Here is a 16,713-nt window from a genome sequence, read left to right on the forward strand (position 1 = left end):
CTCATTAACATAACATTACGATGGTCGGGACTCCGAAGCCGAGGCGTAATTGTGTGTTGGTCACTGAAACGGGCGCGACAAGTCATCAAAATAGAGTTTAGGGGGGGTTGTCCGGGGGGCGTGGCCCGTCAGCGGCTGGCGTTGCGTCACCGCCCACCGCGGGTGGGCGGGGCGAGGAGTCTGCGGCTGTCCGGCGGCAGGCTGATACAGCACTTTATGGACCGCAATAAACAGGCGCAGATCAGGAAGAAGCGAAGTGTGCTGGCATGTGGTCGCGGGAGACAACGGCGATAAAAAAAGAAGTCGCTTTGATGGCTCACTTCCGACCGTGCTGGTTGCTATGGAAACCAGCAGCCATGCGCTCTGTCCCCGCGTTTGATGTCCACGGCTGTGAAAAAAAAGCTGCTACCACACACACACATACACACACACACAGAGGATGTGTGCTGGCTGTCTCACCCAACCAGCCCTGTTGGTCTGGGGATCCCAATAAAAGTGTGCTTGAATGAATGAACAACCACCACCCATTTTTATTATAAACGATGGCAAGTGTTGAGACACACTGCAGGGATAGGTCTGCACACGCTCACTCGGTGAGCACTTGCTAACTCAGCAGCGAGTCACTGCTGGAGCGGCGAGGGAGACCCTGGCCTACCACCTCTTCCCATATGGGGATTGAAGGTAGTCAGAGGCCACTGATCCAATAAGTCTTGTTTGTTCTGTGTGTGTGTGTGTGTGTGTGTGTGTGTGTGTGTGTGTGTGTGTGTGTGTGTGTGTGTGTGTGTGTGTGTGTGTGTGTGTGTGTGTGTGGGGCTGCCATGGGAAATGGGTCAGTAGGTAGTCTTAAGGCGCTCGCTCATCAATATTCAAGTGACGAGAACAAGCTTTTTGTCTCCTTGACAACCCAGAGGGGCTGTATTTTTTTAATGCGTTGCTATAACATTTCTGTGTATGCACGTGTCAATGGGAAGCCGTCATGGGGAAGTGATAGGGTGTTGCTATGAAACATCTGCCTCACAGTGTGACACAATGCCATTGCAGCATTTTTCAGTAAACGGTGCAGTTTCACAAAAACACAAACATGAAACGAAGCGTGGGACTGTATGACTTTCCCAGCAGTTTAAACGATAACTTCTCCTCCGTGCTGAGTTGGCACAATGGTTGGAAAATGGTGGAGGAATTTCCTGTGCTTGTCGTCAGTGGGAGAAAAAATTCTCACTTCACTTTTTTCGCGCTTGCGTTTTGTAATCTGATGTTTCAGTTGCGTTTTGTTTTGAAATTCTAACCCAAAGTATTGCAGGCGGCCGGATCAAGGTTTTAGAGTTGACTTGGTGTTGGGGGGGACAGAGACTCAGTCAACCAAGTGAGGAATTTCATTGTGCAGTGTGAGGCTGCCCGTGCTAAACCCTGCTCTCTTGCAGTGAGGGCCAGGCTGTCCTACAAGCACATTTTCCTGCCTTACGAAATTAAAATAAGTAATGCCAGCATAAAAATAAGATTCAATTGAGTTAAGATTGAAAAAAACTAGTTAGGTTTAGATGAATGTATGACGGCGCATTTAAATAATGGCTTTATCAAGCGGCAAGCCTGTCATTGGAGATTACTTGAAACATCCACATCAAGTCTGGTCCTTATTACCAGTTACTCATTATTCTCCAACGGCCTGCAGAGGCCTCCTACATTGCCAACCAACCATAGGTCTGCTCATTTATTGCTAAAAACATGGACCATACATACGGCTTCTTTTTTTTCCTCTCCAGGTTCTGTTATGTTGTGGTCATTTGCTCACCACACTGAGGGAATCATGGATTCAATCCAGAGGTTGAGGGTTGAACGCTGCGAGAGGCAGTTCACATCAAGAGCTACTTTGGTTAATGGAGAACATGGCAGCGGTCAAACAAATAACGCTACAATGTTGATTGAGCAAAGCAGAGTCCCAGAGTCCCAGAGTCCCAGAGTCCCGTCTCCAACCTGGTTCCATTTGACAGGAAGAAGGAAGTTTCCGTCCAGTGCCTATCTGTTGTTGTTGGCGCTCTGCCACCTCTGACGATGCTACCGTTGAGAGGAGGTGTGCAAACCTCCACGCTCAGATGGTGTTAGTCATGCAGAGGCACTTTCTCTCTCACACACACAAGTTCACACCCTGGAAAGAAAAAAATGCTTTCCTCGTCACCCCCCACCCCTCGCCCCACACCTTGCTCTGACTACTTCACCCCGCTTTGGCCAAACTCAAAGCGACTGTCTCTGAAATGCGTTTTCGATGTGGAATTTAGGGAATCAGTAAACAGTCCTTGGATTCCGTAAATGAACCAACACAGCCATCATAACAAAGACGCTCGGCTTGCGTCACCGCTGCTCTGATAGTCGTAATAATCAGTGCGTAATTACACCCACGCCAAGGACAACACCGTAGCGGCCATCTGCACGCAGACTGTCACTAACCCCGTTGGACACGTTCAATTTTACCTCATTGGTGTTCTGTTTTTTGTTGAGGTTTTTTTTTTCAATATTTGTCTGCCGGAGATACACAGACGGCTGATGAGTTCATATTGTGAGTCTAGGGAGGAACAGGAAGAGGTTGCTGTGCTTGGCTTGAGGTCAGTCTGTCCTCTCTCTCGGTAAACATGTTGATCATAGCCCTGTTCCTGTCCACGTCCGTCTCTGCTTTGGTTGAATAACTTGTGTGTCTGTTAGTCATGAATGTGGGAAAAAAGAGGCACAGGAGCAACAGGAATAGAGGAGAATGTGTCTCTTCTGATTTCGATCAATTTGGTTCCATTTCAAAGAGGCAATTCAGCTTTTCCCTGGTTTTTGAATTCGATTCATAAGAATCGTTTTGATAAAAACGTTAGGGGCTTTTGAGGTTGCTCAAGTATGGAAATCGAGAGTGGTGACAATCTTGTCATTTTCCCCGAGGTTGAGAGACACCCACGCTTTTATTTTCCAGTTTGGCAGGATCTAAACACAGTTTTCCTCCCAAGAGAGTCGCATGCCAGGTGTTGAGTCTTTTTTTTTTCTTTTCTTTTTTTTTTTTTCTGTCTAGCACATTGCTGGAAACGGAGACAGTAGTCGGTCCTTTCCCATGTTTCCGCTGTGGGCACTTTTAAAACAAAGAGGGGAGGACAAGAACAAACAACCAAGGGGGAATCATTCAGTGCTCCTTCTCATTCTGGGGTTCATGGTTCACACTGACCAGAAATAACAAAGGAGCACAAATGAGGGTTTTCCTCTGGACGCCCAGAGTCTGAGCTGAGTTGCCGGCTTCTGAAGTCATTTGACTGTTGACGAAACTAGTGTGAGTCACGCGTTGGACACACATGCTGTTCGCACAAGATGACTGTGTTGTCTGAGATGTATTTTGGAACCAGCAGCTAAAACTGCACAGCTTTTTTTTTCTTTAAAAAAACAACAACTTTAGAGGAGGATCACAATCCAGTCGCCAACCATTTTCAACCATCAGTCGACTCTCTTAGAAGCACTTCACACACACGCTTCATATTCTTATAAACAGGAAGCTTTAGCTTTCAAACCTCTACTCATAGCTTCATGCTCAGTCTGTCACACACACACACACACACACACACACACACACACACACACACCCCTCCCCTCCCTCAGGGAGGCCTGTTTCCTGTTGGTTGTGACGACAGCTTCCTCCACCCACTCAGCTCTGTTCCCTTTATCTTTAACGTCTCACACACACACACACACACACACACACACACACACACACACACACACACACACACACACGTGCAGGAGATGCACCGCAGTTGAAGCGGTCGTGGGTCTGCTCCCGGCTCCAGATGTTGGGGTCACAGAGGTGCTTCTGTTGCATCTCTGCAACTAGAAGTGGTTACTACTGGCCGCCAACAGCCACAACAGAACAGTTGGTGGTTGGCTGGCGTCACTGTTCAGTGCTCTTTGTGTGTGTGTGTGTGTGTGTGTGTGTGTGTGTGTGTGTGTGTGTGTGTGTGTGTGTGTGTGTGTGTGTGTGTGTGTGTGTGTGTGTGTGTGTGCGCGTGCGTGCGCGTTAAGACTAAGAAGCTGTTGGAAGCTGCAGCTGGAAGCCAAACTGCGCCAGACCGCAAGAGGTCAGACCAGGACTCTGACCTAAATGAAAGCTTGCCGTGGCGATTACACACACGGACTGAATCAGGTGTCCTCAGTTAACCTGCTGGCCACAGGGTGCTGCGCTAGATTCTCCAAATTCTCCCCATGTTTAAAAAAAGAAATTGTGGTCACGATAAAGGCGCGGTGCGTCAGCGTCCTGGAACAGCCTCCGTTGACGTACGCACACGACGCACAAACAAACCCAGTATTAAGCGCACACACAGAAAGCCCGGCCAGCAGGGGGGGTGGGCAGGCCGGCGAGTGGGAGGGAGGGACGGACGGAGGGAGGGAGAGAGGGGCAGGACGGATGCGTGCGCCGGCTGCGACTCTGTGGGTGTGCGTGCGCGCGCGGCTGAGAAATGCTCGGCGTTTCCTTCTGAGCACGATCTGTATCTGGGTCCGATTATGTAATGGCCAACTGGAGTAGAACAGGCAAGGGAGGGAGGACTGAACAAGACGGAGTGAGGAGGGATGGAGTGCGCGGGGGGGGGGAGGAGGGAGGAAGGGAGACAGGACCATGCATGGCCTTTCCGTCGTCCTCTGCCAAAAGCACTGTGTGGAGTGGATCAAAATCGACGTGGACACGCATGCACAGCTGAAATTCTCCAAGGCCATGTTCGGTTGGGTTCTGTATGTTACCCCATACATGATAGATGGATGGATAGATGGATGGATGGATAGATAGATAGATACCTTAATTGGCCTCCAGGAGAAATTTGGGTTTCAAGCAGCTTGACAAGGGAACTTGTGTAATAAATAAAAGGCATGCAAAGAGCTTAAGAGAGACAAAAGTACAATATAAAATAAAAATAACCTAAAAATATAATGAAATAAAACAAAACAAGTTCCAAATTTCCCAACGAATGACCTCACATTTTCAAAACCTGTTTTTGGTTTTGGAAGTGTGGTCAAATGGACGTGTGATTAGTTGTGAACGCTAAGTTTCAAACATGTAGGATTGGGCTGTGGGTTCATTCTTTTATTGTGTATTTGGTCATTCCAGGACCTGGCATGGTGACTGACTGACCCATTGATCTCACAGAGCTACAGAAAGTCGACTCTCCGCCATTACAAATGACTGATGCTGTATTGATCAGTGGTCTGACCCGAGCTGGCCCGCTGGGGCTCAGTGCACAGGGATGTGTTACATCTCCACCATACTGCTGACATGCAGCCATTTTTCTGTCTCTGGTTTGGCTCCACCTCCACGCCTGCGTTAACAGGAACAGGTCTTTGATCTGTCTCCGTGTGTGTGTGTGTGTGTGTGGTGGTGGGAGGGCGGGGGGTTGGCCAGATGTACCACAGACTGATCAGATCAGTCGTGCCGTACGTCTTATCCTACCTCAGGTATTAGTGTATCGTTTTACCGTAGAATGAATGAAACAACACTTTCCGTCAGAGTTGATTCACTGCCTGTTTTTCAGCCGCGTGGAGGAACAACCGCGGCTTTCAGCAGTGAGATCACGTGAAAGTGAAATCAGCTCTGAAACCAGTATCCCTGAAGATGCACTTTAGTGTTCTTTATCGGCTCACATTTCTCCGACCTTTTTCTGCCTTAAACTCTGTGATCAGTCCCATTTGGCACGACAGTCTCTAAGCTGTGAAACTCCCCTCCCACCGCACACTTCACCGTCACATCCTGTCAGCGTGGCCAGAGCGGTGCGTGCCCAAAATCAATGTTAAGTAGAAATCGGCATCAGAAAGTTTGAAAAATTCCCGTCCGCCGTCACGTCATCACGTCGTCACGTCCATGCTAGCTGGCAACGCCCCCGCCGGTCAGCTGACTGGAAGTGTGACGGCCGGGGGAGACAGGAGGAGGGGCGGAGTCTGGGGTAAGCCCTCTTGCTGCACGGGTAGTGAGACCAGCGAGGGGGTTCCCCCGAAACACATACGTAATGGTTGCACGCGCACGGCCGCACGCTAGCTCCTCGGTTGACGTGATGCCGCGTCATGGTGCAGGAGCCGAGCTGGAACGTAACGCAGCCCCGCCGTTCCTGAACGCGCTCTGGTTTCAGTGCTGCGTTTCTCACCCCGCGCTGATAGATCAGCTGTGAGCAACGTGATAGTAGCGAGGGGAGCAACTGCATGAGACAGCAGACAACAACAGACCCTCCATAAAAGAGGTAATTACAACCAGGCTGCTTGTCCCCGTTTGCACTCAGCCCTCGCAGCTCAGCTGGCCCTCCTTTTCAGGTTCTCACTTGTTTTGGGGTTTTTTTTTCTATCACAAATCTCCATAAATTCTCTCTCGCTCTCTCTCTATCTCTCGCTCATACACACACACCTCACACTTCCTCACAGATGATCGGTGAATTGGCTGACCCCTGCGCTGTTGCTCTTAGCGAGATCACAATAAGTGTCTGTGTGGAGCCGCAGGAAGAAAGTGATGACAACACACACACGCGCACAAAATGGCATTCTACTGTTCCAGTAGCCTCCTATCTTATTTAGTCTTCTGAGCAATCGTTTGGGTTTCTCTCACTCTTCCGAAAGAGGCACCAGAGCCATGTCCTGTTCCACTTACTGCTAGTATGCTCCGAATAAATGACCTTACTTATCGTCGATTGTTGTGTCATGTCTCGTAGGTTCATGTATGTTTCACTGTGAGATGTTTATTGCCTGCGATTATCTCTCCAAATGTGCCAGTGAGGGTTTGACGTGGATGTTTCCTGTTGTTTGTGTCTTCCAGGGTTTACGAGAGCCCAGAGATGTGTGGCAGCCGAAGCTGAGAGTTTTACGCAACTGTGAATCATTAACCTGGTGCTACTCTAAAAGGTAAGCCTAGGTCTAACCGGAATGTAGTTGAAAGGATGCGTAAAGCCACAGTGTTTTGTACTTTGTTGTATTCCTCAATCCAGGTTGCCCTAAATGCTCGTACTTCAATTGTATTAAAAAGGTAGCACATGCTGTAAAATTCGCATCATCTGTTTGGACAAATACGCTGCTCCCAGTCATTTATGTCCCTAGAAATAAGATGTCCATCCTTTGCTTATTGTTCTTCCTCCACATTTCACAAATTGAGCAATTAAACAATCTGCTCTGGAAACCATTGAGAAGTCACAAAGGCCTCTGATCCCCAGGACTGTCACACCCACAACCAAATGTTGTACCCTTGCAGCTGCCTTGGTTTTTGATTCTCCTCCTGGTGAAACATGCTGCCGGCAATAAACTCTCAGTGGGAGCTGGAACCTAAAACAAAAAGGAAAATGAAATTTTCTTGTTCTTTTGCTGTATCAAACTTCTCTGGAAGTGTTTCTTGTTCCTGGATAACTTCAAAGCTGCTTTGTTGCGGGGGTCTAGGGTCTAATTGGTCATATGATGGCCAAGAATGTTCCAATGGGGTCCAGATTACAAAGTAAAGGTCTGAAAAATGGCCTTTTGTGTCGTCTCCAGACAACGAGCGCCTCTTGAATTGACTGCCAATGGTGGCTCGCAGGGATGTTGTGTATGTGGTGGAGAGGAGCAGAGATCAAAGCTGTCTTTGTCTGCGCATGTGTGTTACCTCACAGCATCCCTTCTTCCAAGCTAAAAGTGTGCAGCGATTGAAATATCGCCCTACAGGCCTCTAAATAGACAGAACGATGCCGAGTTAGTGGGAGGAAGAAGGGAAGAGAAGAGGAACTGGTGGGAGGAGGGTTTGCGTACGGCGGGAGCTAATTTTGGAGAAGTGGTGGAAGAGAAGAGCTCAGCTGCTGAGCAGGAGAAACCAGTCAGAACCTGTGGGTGCACATGTGTGCGTGTCTGCTTCCCAGAGGATTTTTTTTGTACAGTGCTTTTTCAGGATGTGCCCATTTAGAGGCTCAGTCTTGCATTCACAACCACTACCAGTTGACTAAAACTGAATCTGTTTCTGTCATTAAAGAGAGTCTTCAGTGTGAGTGTTTGGAATCATCATGTTTAGCCACAACCCAGTATGCAACGTCTGAGTGCAGGTGTGTGTGTGCTTAGCAGGGCTGGGCGACCTTGGACAAAAATAAAATCCTGATGATTTTTTTCCTCTGAAAACTTAGTTTTGATTTAGATTTTTTTGGTTAAACTACAAAAGACAATGGGGTCAATTACTTCAAATTTTTTTCTTTATTTTTAAAGAAAAATAGCAATCGCATTTCCCCATTTGGAATAAAGTGAAAACTTTACCAAACACAAATGAATTCCCCTGTGGATAGTGTCAACCTGAACTGTCTTTCACCAAACATCACTTTCAAAATAAAAGGTTTTTCTTCGTCTTGATCAACAATGAATGAATGACGTGCCAAACTTTGTGAAAGAGGAAAATCGGTTTTAAGATTTTTCTTTTTTGAACATCGTCTTGACTAATAAATCAGATTTTGATTTAAAATCGATTAATCGCACAGCCCTAGTACTGAGGTGTGACTTTGTTCCTCTCTGGGATGCGTCTTTTGTGCTCTGAAACACACACACACACACACACACACGCACGCACTTCCTGCTCCGCTGACGCCTTCTCCTCTTTGAATAGATCAGAAAAAGGGAGGGACTCGTCTCTGACTTGGATTCTTCCATGCGCTCGTGTTCTCTCAGTGTCCCATTGTGTGTCAGGGAGGCGTGTGGGCGCTTTGGTGGCACCGTTCCTACTCTCCACTTCACCTCCTTCCACGTCTCTCACCACCTCCTTTTTTCCCCCTCCTTAATCTACCTCCCCATAATGTTCAGACCGTCTGTCGCTGCTGCCCCCTCCCACTCCTCATCACGCCTGCTGTAATGAGATTAAACCATAGTGTATCCACTGGGCGCGCACACACACACACACATACACACACAGTTTTTGAACACACACACACACACACACACACACACACACACACACAACATCATCTACTTAAGATGCCCACATTTGTGTCTCGTATGCATAAAAGCAAACCTTATGCGACCGTGCAGCTCTCACACACTTGGCATTGCTTCAGATGATACACACTCGCTCAGACACTCACTCAGACACACACACACACACACACTTGGCTTGTGACCAAAGCCTCTCACTCTTAGTCTCCCTCTGTCTCTTGTTATCAAGAGGCCCAATGCTGAGGATTACAGTAACCACAGGTCTGTCCTCCTAGGTGAGCTCCCTGCTGAGCCATCTGCTTCTGCTAATAATCCTGTATTGCAATGGCTGGCTCACTTGCCCCTCCTATTGGCTGCCTTGGCTATTGCAGGCTCCTCCAGACAAAAGACCTTGCTGGTCTAAGTTGTGCGACTGGATTCTGCCCCATGAACCAAACCAACAAGTTCTAGTAGGAAAACCTGAAATAACAGTCATATAAGTCACAGCAGGTATTATTTCAGTTTGCCTCAGCAGCCAAAGAATCATTTTCAAGTCAACGTTATGCTTATAAATTCTATTTATACTCTAACACATGCACACTGACTTGATTATATAACGGATGTGATCAATGTGTCTTTGTCTCGCTGCAGCCTATAGTGAGTCTCTTCTCTTTCTCTCTGCAGCCAGTAGGCTTTTGTGTTCTTGGTGCTACGGCCAGAGGAGTTGGACGAAGCAGACATTCTCAGTGTTGGAGCGAGGCCCTTTCTCTGCTGCAGTGGAGGGCTTCACTGACACAGCTAGTTCGGTACGAGCTCATAGACACCATCATTCTCTATATGTTATGCACAAGTTATAAAGCCACAAAATAAATGACAGTCGATTTATTTTCTGTAATTTGTGCTGTTGTAGGTTCCATATTATACCTCATGCTCACATGAAACTGATTTTTGCTGCCTCTAAAAACATGCTAAATAGCACAAAGGGACATGAAAGTGGACAATAACAAGGGGATCTCAGAGGGGGTAAACAAACACTTGCCAGTGGGTGTTGTTGCTAACCTGGGAGTTAAATCAGCAGCACAGTAACACGCTGAACACAAATCATTGAGCCACAATGCCAAAATCACTAGAGTGATAATAGTAATACATAATAACAACAATAATGGTATTCACACAGTGCTGGTAGGGTGGCGTTGTTGTAAAGATGCTCGCTGTATACATCCCTCTGGCTTTGAATGTATCATTGAGTTACATATTATGCACTTTTCTAACTGAAAGTCTCTTGCAGGCTGGATGCATCACGCAGTAGAGCAGTTTGGCGGGCGTGGCACACGGGATTCCTTCCCTCTGGACGGACTCAACCGGGGACCATGGGCTCCCGTGGGCGGCCGCGCGTGGCAGCCACCTGCCAGGTCTGTAGTCACAGCAACATAAACAAACTTACTTGAGGTGCAAAATCTAATGAAGATTCTCTTTGTTTTTACCTGAATGAAATGTCTGACAACTCAGTGTATCGTATCTCCTGCTCCTCAGGTGTTCACCTGGAATGAACCAACACCAACTCCTTTCCCATCTACCTCCTGGTCCAATGAGCGCACTGAACTATCCCCATAAATTCCTTAGTAATGGGTACGGCAGTAAAGCACATAATAAACTGGCAACCTTTTTATTGTTTTGTTTCACTGCCTAACCTGTTTGTGACTTTGTGCTCCCACAGGCCATTGCGTGGAGGTGAAAAGCTCGAGCTGCCGCAAGCTATGTTGGCAGGTCTGCCGAGAGAGCAGCAGCAGAGACCACCACCTCCTCCCCCTCATCTTCACGCACCCCCTCCCCACAGAACCTGGGCACAACTGGGCCAGCTCTACGATTCCCACCTCCCTCCGCAGGATCACCCTCTGGTCCCCCTGCACAGCGAGCACTCCATCCGTCTGCATAATGGAGGCTACGCAGGCAGCGGCGGGCCTTCCCCTTCCCCGTCCCCCCACCACCCTCACAGCAGGCCAAACCAAGTGCTTAAGGTGGGTCGCACTTCCACAACTCATTCCCATGTGAGATTCAAAAGCAGCTGTCCATGGAGAAATTAACTGTTGTCGTTGCTGTCTGCTTTAGTTTGGGGGTCCTCAGGAGCAACAGGTTCCCAGGGGTCTGCCATTGCTGGGAGATGAGATGTGGGCTCAGGTGCAACAGGTAGGAGCTCTGTAATTGGCTGTGATCGTGTTTCATCATCCATAAAGACACAATGGTGTCTTGTTTTGGGGCTGCCAGGCAGACGGGAAAACACTGTCATCATATAATGTGGCAGAGAAACGCTTTCAGACTTGCGCTGCGGTGATGATCCTGACACTGACTTTTGCATCTTTTTGCATCGTGTGCACACAGCAGAGAGGATATCCAGGGAAGATGCCAGGGGGGCAGCTGAAAAGGCCGGGCCCCCCACTAGGGGAGCAGTCTGTTATTCAGCACACTCCTCCGCCATCGCTGCATCCGCCCTCTCGTCAGGCTGCCGAGGATTTTCCCAGCCCCAGCAAGAGGAGGAAGAGCTCAGATCAGGTAGGTGACGACTCCATGGCTCCACTTCCTCCAGAGGAGGACGTTTTTCACCTGCAATCAACTTGACTTATACGTTTTTGTGTTTCATCCTCTGTGCAGGCATCCCATCCTGGGCTGCAGCGTTTCTCAGGCCAGTCTTTAACTCAGCACCACTCATCAGGCCACCCGCTCCCTCCAAAACCTGCATTCTGGAACCCCATTCACAAGAACAACGGCCCCCCCTGGCAGCCCGACACTTCTGAACGCAGAAACCCTCCAACTCAGGAGTTCCAGGTCCGAATAGTAAAAATGTTCTTTTTAAGAGGAGCTTTACGTTCAAAGCTCGATGTTGACTAGACCTTAATTATTGATCATTTTATAGCTGCTGCATTAACAGCAAATTATTGAAAGGTGTTTGAATATATAATATGATTAATAAGGGATATTTTGTAGAGTTCCTGTAAAGACTCTAGTACTAATTTCTTAAGAAATAACATTTTTATTTCAAACTTTCTGTTTTGTGTAAAATGGGCTGCAGTTCAAGAGTAAAGTGAAGCTGTTGATGCTTATTCAAATGTTTTTGACAGGACACCAACAAACAACTACTGGGCAGCTACATCCGGAAATCCCCTCCTTCAGTTCCCTCCCCCGGAGGAGGCTACAACCAGGGCTGCGCGCCTCAGCTCCAAAAAGAATCATTCCAGTCTCAGGCTGTTAACCAGCTGTCCCCTCACTCCTCCTACCCCAGCCCCGCTTCCAAACTGGGGCTCGTCCAAGCTCGCCCGGACGTGGAGCCTCAAGGCCCTCGCATTCAGAGAGGCCCTCTCGGCGGGGGCCAAGGTGGCAGCCAAGCTACCTCTAATGGCGCGTGTACCCCGACCAGGGGAGAAAGGGTCCTTCATCCGCATGCCCAGTCGTCACCAGCAAATCCACCTGCAACCAGCAACAACAGCAACAACAACTGCAGCAGCAGTGTGCCTTATAGCCCCGTCCTGCCCCGCCTAGGGCCAGGACACCAGGGTTGCCCTCCTCCACCTTCTCTTGCCAGCACCACGTCAGTACCTCAGCAACAGCAAAGTGGGCCGCAGGAGACCTGGAGATACCAGAGCAGGCCTCACTCCATGGTAAGTGCAAGCCAATCACACTGTCATTCAGATCAATATCTATTTCTTTGATATTTGGTTCTATATAATGCCAGCCAAGATTTCAGTAGGATTATTAGTTAGAATGTTGTCGTAACAAAGTAATATGCAAAATATACTAGATCTTTTTCAAACAAAATATTTCTCTCAAGCCAGAAAAAATGTGTTTATTCCTCTCTGTCAAAAAAAATCTGTGACAAAACTGGCTGCTCCAAAACCCTTTGTGATGTCACAAAGTTCACAAAAGAAAACCTCTCAGGTTATTGACAGCAGCCTGAGTCAGGTGTGTGTTCTGTGTTCTTCCCTCAAAGTCAGTCCCATGCCTGTTTGTTGGTAAAGCCTCAATTCTGTCTGCTGCAAAAGGCCGTATCACTAACAGTGTTGTTTTCTGGAGAAAAATCAGAATTAAACAAATCATTCAAAAGATTTTCCAGGGTGATATCTGTTTTAAGGCGTTTCTTTAGCTGTCAGCTGATCATCCATGTGTGTCTCTCCAGGATTCAGGCATCTGCAGGCCTTCAGGGCTGCTACCTCAGCACCAGCAGGGCCACAATCAGGTGATGGACAGCAGAGTTCCAGGTCCCCCGCAGCAGCAGCAGCAGCAGCAGCAGCAACAGCAGCGCCACCACCACGTCAGCCCTCCTCTGCCTCCAACATTCTCCACCCCGACATCGGTGATCACCCCCAACCTGCCAATGACACAGGCCTCCTGCGCCATCGCTAGCTACGGCGCCACCTCCAGGAGCGCCGCCATCACTGGCAGTCCCTCCTCACTGACCGCAGTGCCACCTGCTGGTCGTCCCATCATCCCCGGAAGCGGCGCTGACATTTGGCAGAGAGGTCGAGCGCCGCCACTACCCCAAGCGTCCATCGGGGGCATCGCTCGCTCGGCGTCTCTGCTCGACGCTCTGCCGCAGCAGCAAAGCCAGGTTGCCGCCGTCAGCCCGGCTCAGCGACCGGCTTCCGCCAAGACAGCGCAGCCCGTCAAGGAGAAGCCGTCGTACTACGCACCCGCTGCGTTTCCCTCATCGACTCCGAGCGTCTCCTCAGGGTACCACAGAGTCGGGGACAGCGTGATCACAAGCAGGACTTCAAATCCTCTTCTGCGCTCCCACAGCATGTACAGCCCGGCCCCGAGCTCCAATCCAATCCCGGCCCGGCAGGACTCGGCCCCATCGCCGGCCTACGCTCAGCGTCACGTTCACCCCTCGGCTCTGACGTCCGGCCCTCGGTCCATCGAGGAGGCGCTGGACAAGCTGGACGCCGAGCTGGAAGGTCACATGCAGGCGGAGGAGCGGAAGAAGAGGGAGCGCGAGGAGCACGAGAGGAAAGTCCGAGAAGACGAGAGGCGGCGGAAAGACTGGGAGATGAGAGAAAAGCTGAACGAGGAGAGGAAGAGGAACGAGCTGGCGAAGAGGGAGGAAGAGCGGAAGAAGAGGGAGCGTGAGAGGCAGCAGCAGGAGGAGGAGGAGAGGAAGAGGAGGGAGTGGGAGCTCCAGGAGCAGGAGAGAAAGAGGAGGCAAGAGGAGGAGAAGAGGCGGCGGAAGGAGGCGGAGCGGCTGGAGGAGGAGCGGAGGAGGAGGGAGTGGGAGAGGCAGGAGGAGGAGAGGAAGAAGAGGGAGTGGGAGAAGGCGGAGCGGGAGAGGAGGAAGAGGGAGTTTGAGAGGCAGGAGGAGGAGAGGAAGAGACGGGAGGAGGCGGAGAGGCTGGAGCAGGAGAGGACGAGGAGGGAGCTGGCCAGGCTGGAGGAGGAGAGGCGGAGGCAGAAGGAGCTGCAGCGGAGGGAGGAGGAGAAGAGGAGGCTGGAGCAGCAGCAGAGGAAGAGGAGGGAGGAAGAGGAAGAGCAGCAGAGGGCGATCGGCGCCAAGGGGAAGGAGCAGACGGCCATCGAGAACCTGGAGCGGCTGCTGTCGGCACACAACCCCCCACCGGCGCCGCCCCGCCTGTCTGCCGTGGCATCAGCGCCCCCTTCAGGTCAGTCCCCCACCAGCGCGCAGGCGTCGCCCCCCTACCCCTGGCTTAGCCGCGGTGGGGCGCCGCCCCCCGGACCCCTCAGCGGCCCTCTGGCCGAGCGGCTGCAGCCGCCCCCCCTCACCCCGCAGACAGAGTTCGCCCGGGAGAAGCAGCGGCAGCGCGAGGCCACCTTCGCCTCGGGGTCGAGCCCCCCCGCCGCCAGACCCCCTCCCACCCCCCCAGCCATGCAGGCGGCGCCCAAAGACGCCCCCCCGGCTCCCGCCATCGCCCTTCCGCTCCGGGAGCCGCCCAAACTCTACCAGGCGTTCCCGCGAGAGAGGCCCCAACCCCTACCGCCACAGCCTCCGTCCACCAGGGGGCTCCTCCTTCTCGCCAAGCCAGCAGACTCAGACGCCGCCCAGTTCGAGGAGGAGCCGTCGGAGCTGCTGCCCGACGGCCTGGCCAACATCATGGCCATGCTGGACGAGTCCATCGAGAAGGAGGAGGAGATGTACAACGGCCGCGAGTCCCGGCCGAGTCTCCTCCTCCCAGAGAGACTCCACCCCCCCACCACCGCCCCTAGCGGGCGCAGCGGCTACCTGCGGGCGCCCGATCTGGTCCCGGCCACGCGGCCGCCGCCCGGCCACGACGACTTCGGCTGCGGCGAGCAGCACGCCAGCCCGCCCGTGCTGAGCCGGCAGGGCTCGCTGGCGTCGCCCTGCAGCCGCACGTCGTCGCTCAACGACGAGGACGACGACCACCTGCTGCTGCTCCAGCGCCGCCGGCCCCCCACGCCGCCCACCCACCTCGGCCAGAAGCCGCCGGCGGGCGACACGGACTACCGCCACAGCGACCTGGCCAAGCTCTACGGCCTCCCCGAGCAGAGCAGGAGCGAGCGGGACGAGGAGGAGGAGGATGAAGATGAAGATGATGACGAGGAGGAGGCGGCGTCGTGCTCCCCACCCCCCCAGAGGCCCCACCTCCATCAGACGGGCGTCAGCAGCGTCTTCAAGTCGCTGGCGACGGTCCTGCAGAGCCAGAAGTACGCCTACCGCGGGGGGCCCTTCGGCCGGCCGCCGCCCTCAGCGCTGCTGGGCGTCAAGTACTCGTCCTCGCTGTCGCTGGAGCCCGACATCTGCCGCCAGCAGCAGCAGCAGCAGCAGGGCTGCTCCCCCACGTCCGAGTCCAACCATCGCCCGTCGCCCTTCAGCCCCACCGCCGCCCCCGCCGACTCAAAGTCCGCCAGCTTCCTGCTGGAGGACAAGAAGCTGAAGGTGGCCGACGCCAACGTCTGGAGCGACGAGGAAACGGAACGCCAGTCACGGAAAGACGACGGGGTCTCGGCCCGGATCCCCATCAAGGAGGAGCCAGAGCTGACCACCATCTCCCGGTCGTCCCTGGCCGAGCTGGGCAGGAGCTGCGAGATGATGCTCGGCCAACAGGTGGCGCCCAACAAGAGCTCCCTGGAGAGACACAAGGCTGAGAAAGTGAAGGAGCATAAAGAGAAGGACAGACACCGGGAGCGAGAGCGAGGGAAGGAGAAGAAGAAGAAGCACAGCCACAGCAGCAGCAGCAGGAAGCATGAAGACCGGAAAGACAAGAAGCATCGAGACAAGAGAAAGGAGGCAACCTTGTCCTCCTCGTCCTCGTCCTCGTCCTCATCCTCGTCCTCGTCTTCCTCCTCGTCCTCCTCCTCGTCCTCGTCCTCGTCCTCGTCCTCGTCCTCCCACTCCCACCACTCCAGCTCCAGTCACAAGCGGCACAAGGACGGGAAGAGCCACAAGGAGAAGGACCGGCGGATCCTCGGCGACCTCAACCTCCAGAGCAAAGAGGGCGGCGACAAGAGCCGCGCCCACCACGACGCCGACAAGAAGAAGCGTAAGTCGGCCTGCGGCGCCGGGTCCACCAGCGAAGGGGAGCTGGCCGAGGGTCACTCCAAGCACAAGAGGGGCTCCGAGTCGGCCTCCTCGCTGGGCTGCACGGACTTCCTCAAACTGAAGGCGCTTTCGGACGGGCCGCCCAAGGAGCTGAAGATCCGGCTGATCAAAGTGGAGAGCGGCGACAGGGAGACGTTCATCGCCTCCGAGGTGGAAGAGAAGCGGATCCCACTGGAGGAGATCAGCGTCAAGAACACTGCCAGCGAGATCATCAGGTCCTGCAAGTAAGTCGCTGGGCTGGCTGAGAAATAGTTGGG

At 52.1% G+C, this 16,713-nt stretch overlaps 1 protein-coding gene across 6 annotated transcripts in view; it reads left to right on the forward strand.

Moving 5' to 3' along the window:
• kdm6ba (lysine (K)-specific demethylase 6B, a) overlaps positions 1 to 16,713 on the forward strand; it is an 81,638-nt gene that overhangs the window by 59,918 nt on the left and 5,007 nt on the right. For 3 of the 6 annotated variants that reach the window (XM_076034060.1, XM_076034058.1, XM_076034059.1), the window contains 10 exons: positions 6,803 to 6,888; positions 9,580 to 9,701; positions 10,184 to 10,307; positions 10,429 to 10,524; positions 10,613 to 10,913; positions 11,005 to 11,082; positions 11,275 to 11,445; positions 11,545 to 11,718; positions 12,012 to 12,548; positions 13,064 to 16,680. In XM_076034060.1, the coding sequence (XP_075890175.1) occupies positions 10,189 to 10,307; positions 10,429 to 10,524; positions 10,613 to 10,913; positions 11,005 to 11,082; positions 11,275 to 11,445; positions 11,545 to 11,718; positions 12,012 to 12,548; positions 13,064 to 16,680 (5,093 nt within the window). In that variant the 5' untranslated portion in view covers positions 6,803 to 6,888; positions 9,580 to 9,701; positions 10,184 to 10,188. The other 3 variants (XM_076034062.1, XM_076034063.1, XM_076034064.1) reach the window with 3 other exon arrangements.

The sequence above is a fragment of the Nelusetta ayraudi genome, unplaced genomic scaffold (assembly GCF_046127955.1).
Source record: "Nelusetta ayraudi isolate G7.1 ecotype Tasmania unplaced genomic scaffold, CSIRO-AGI_Nayr_v1 ptg000042l, whole genome shotgun sequence".
NCBI classification, from domain to species: domain Eukaryota; kingdom Metazoa; phylum Chordata; class Actinopteri; order Tetraodontiformes; family Monacanthidae; genus Nelusetta; species Nelusetta ayraudi.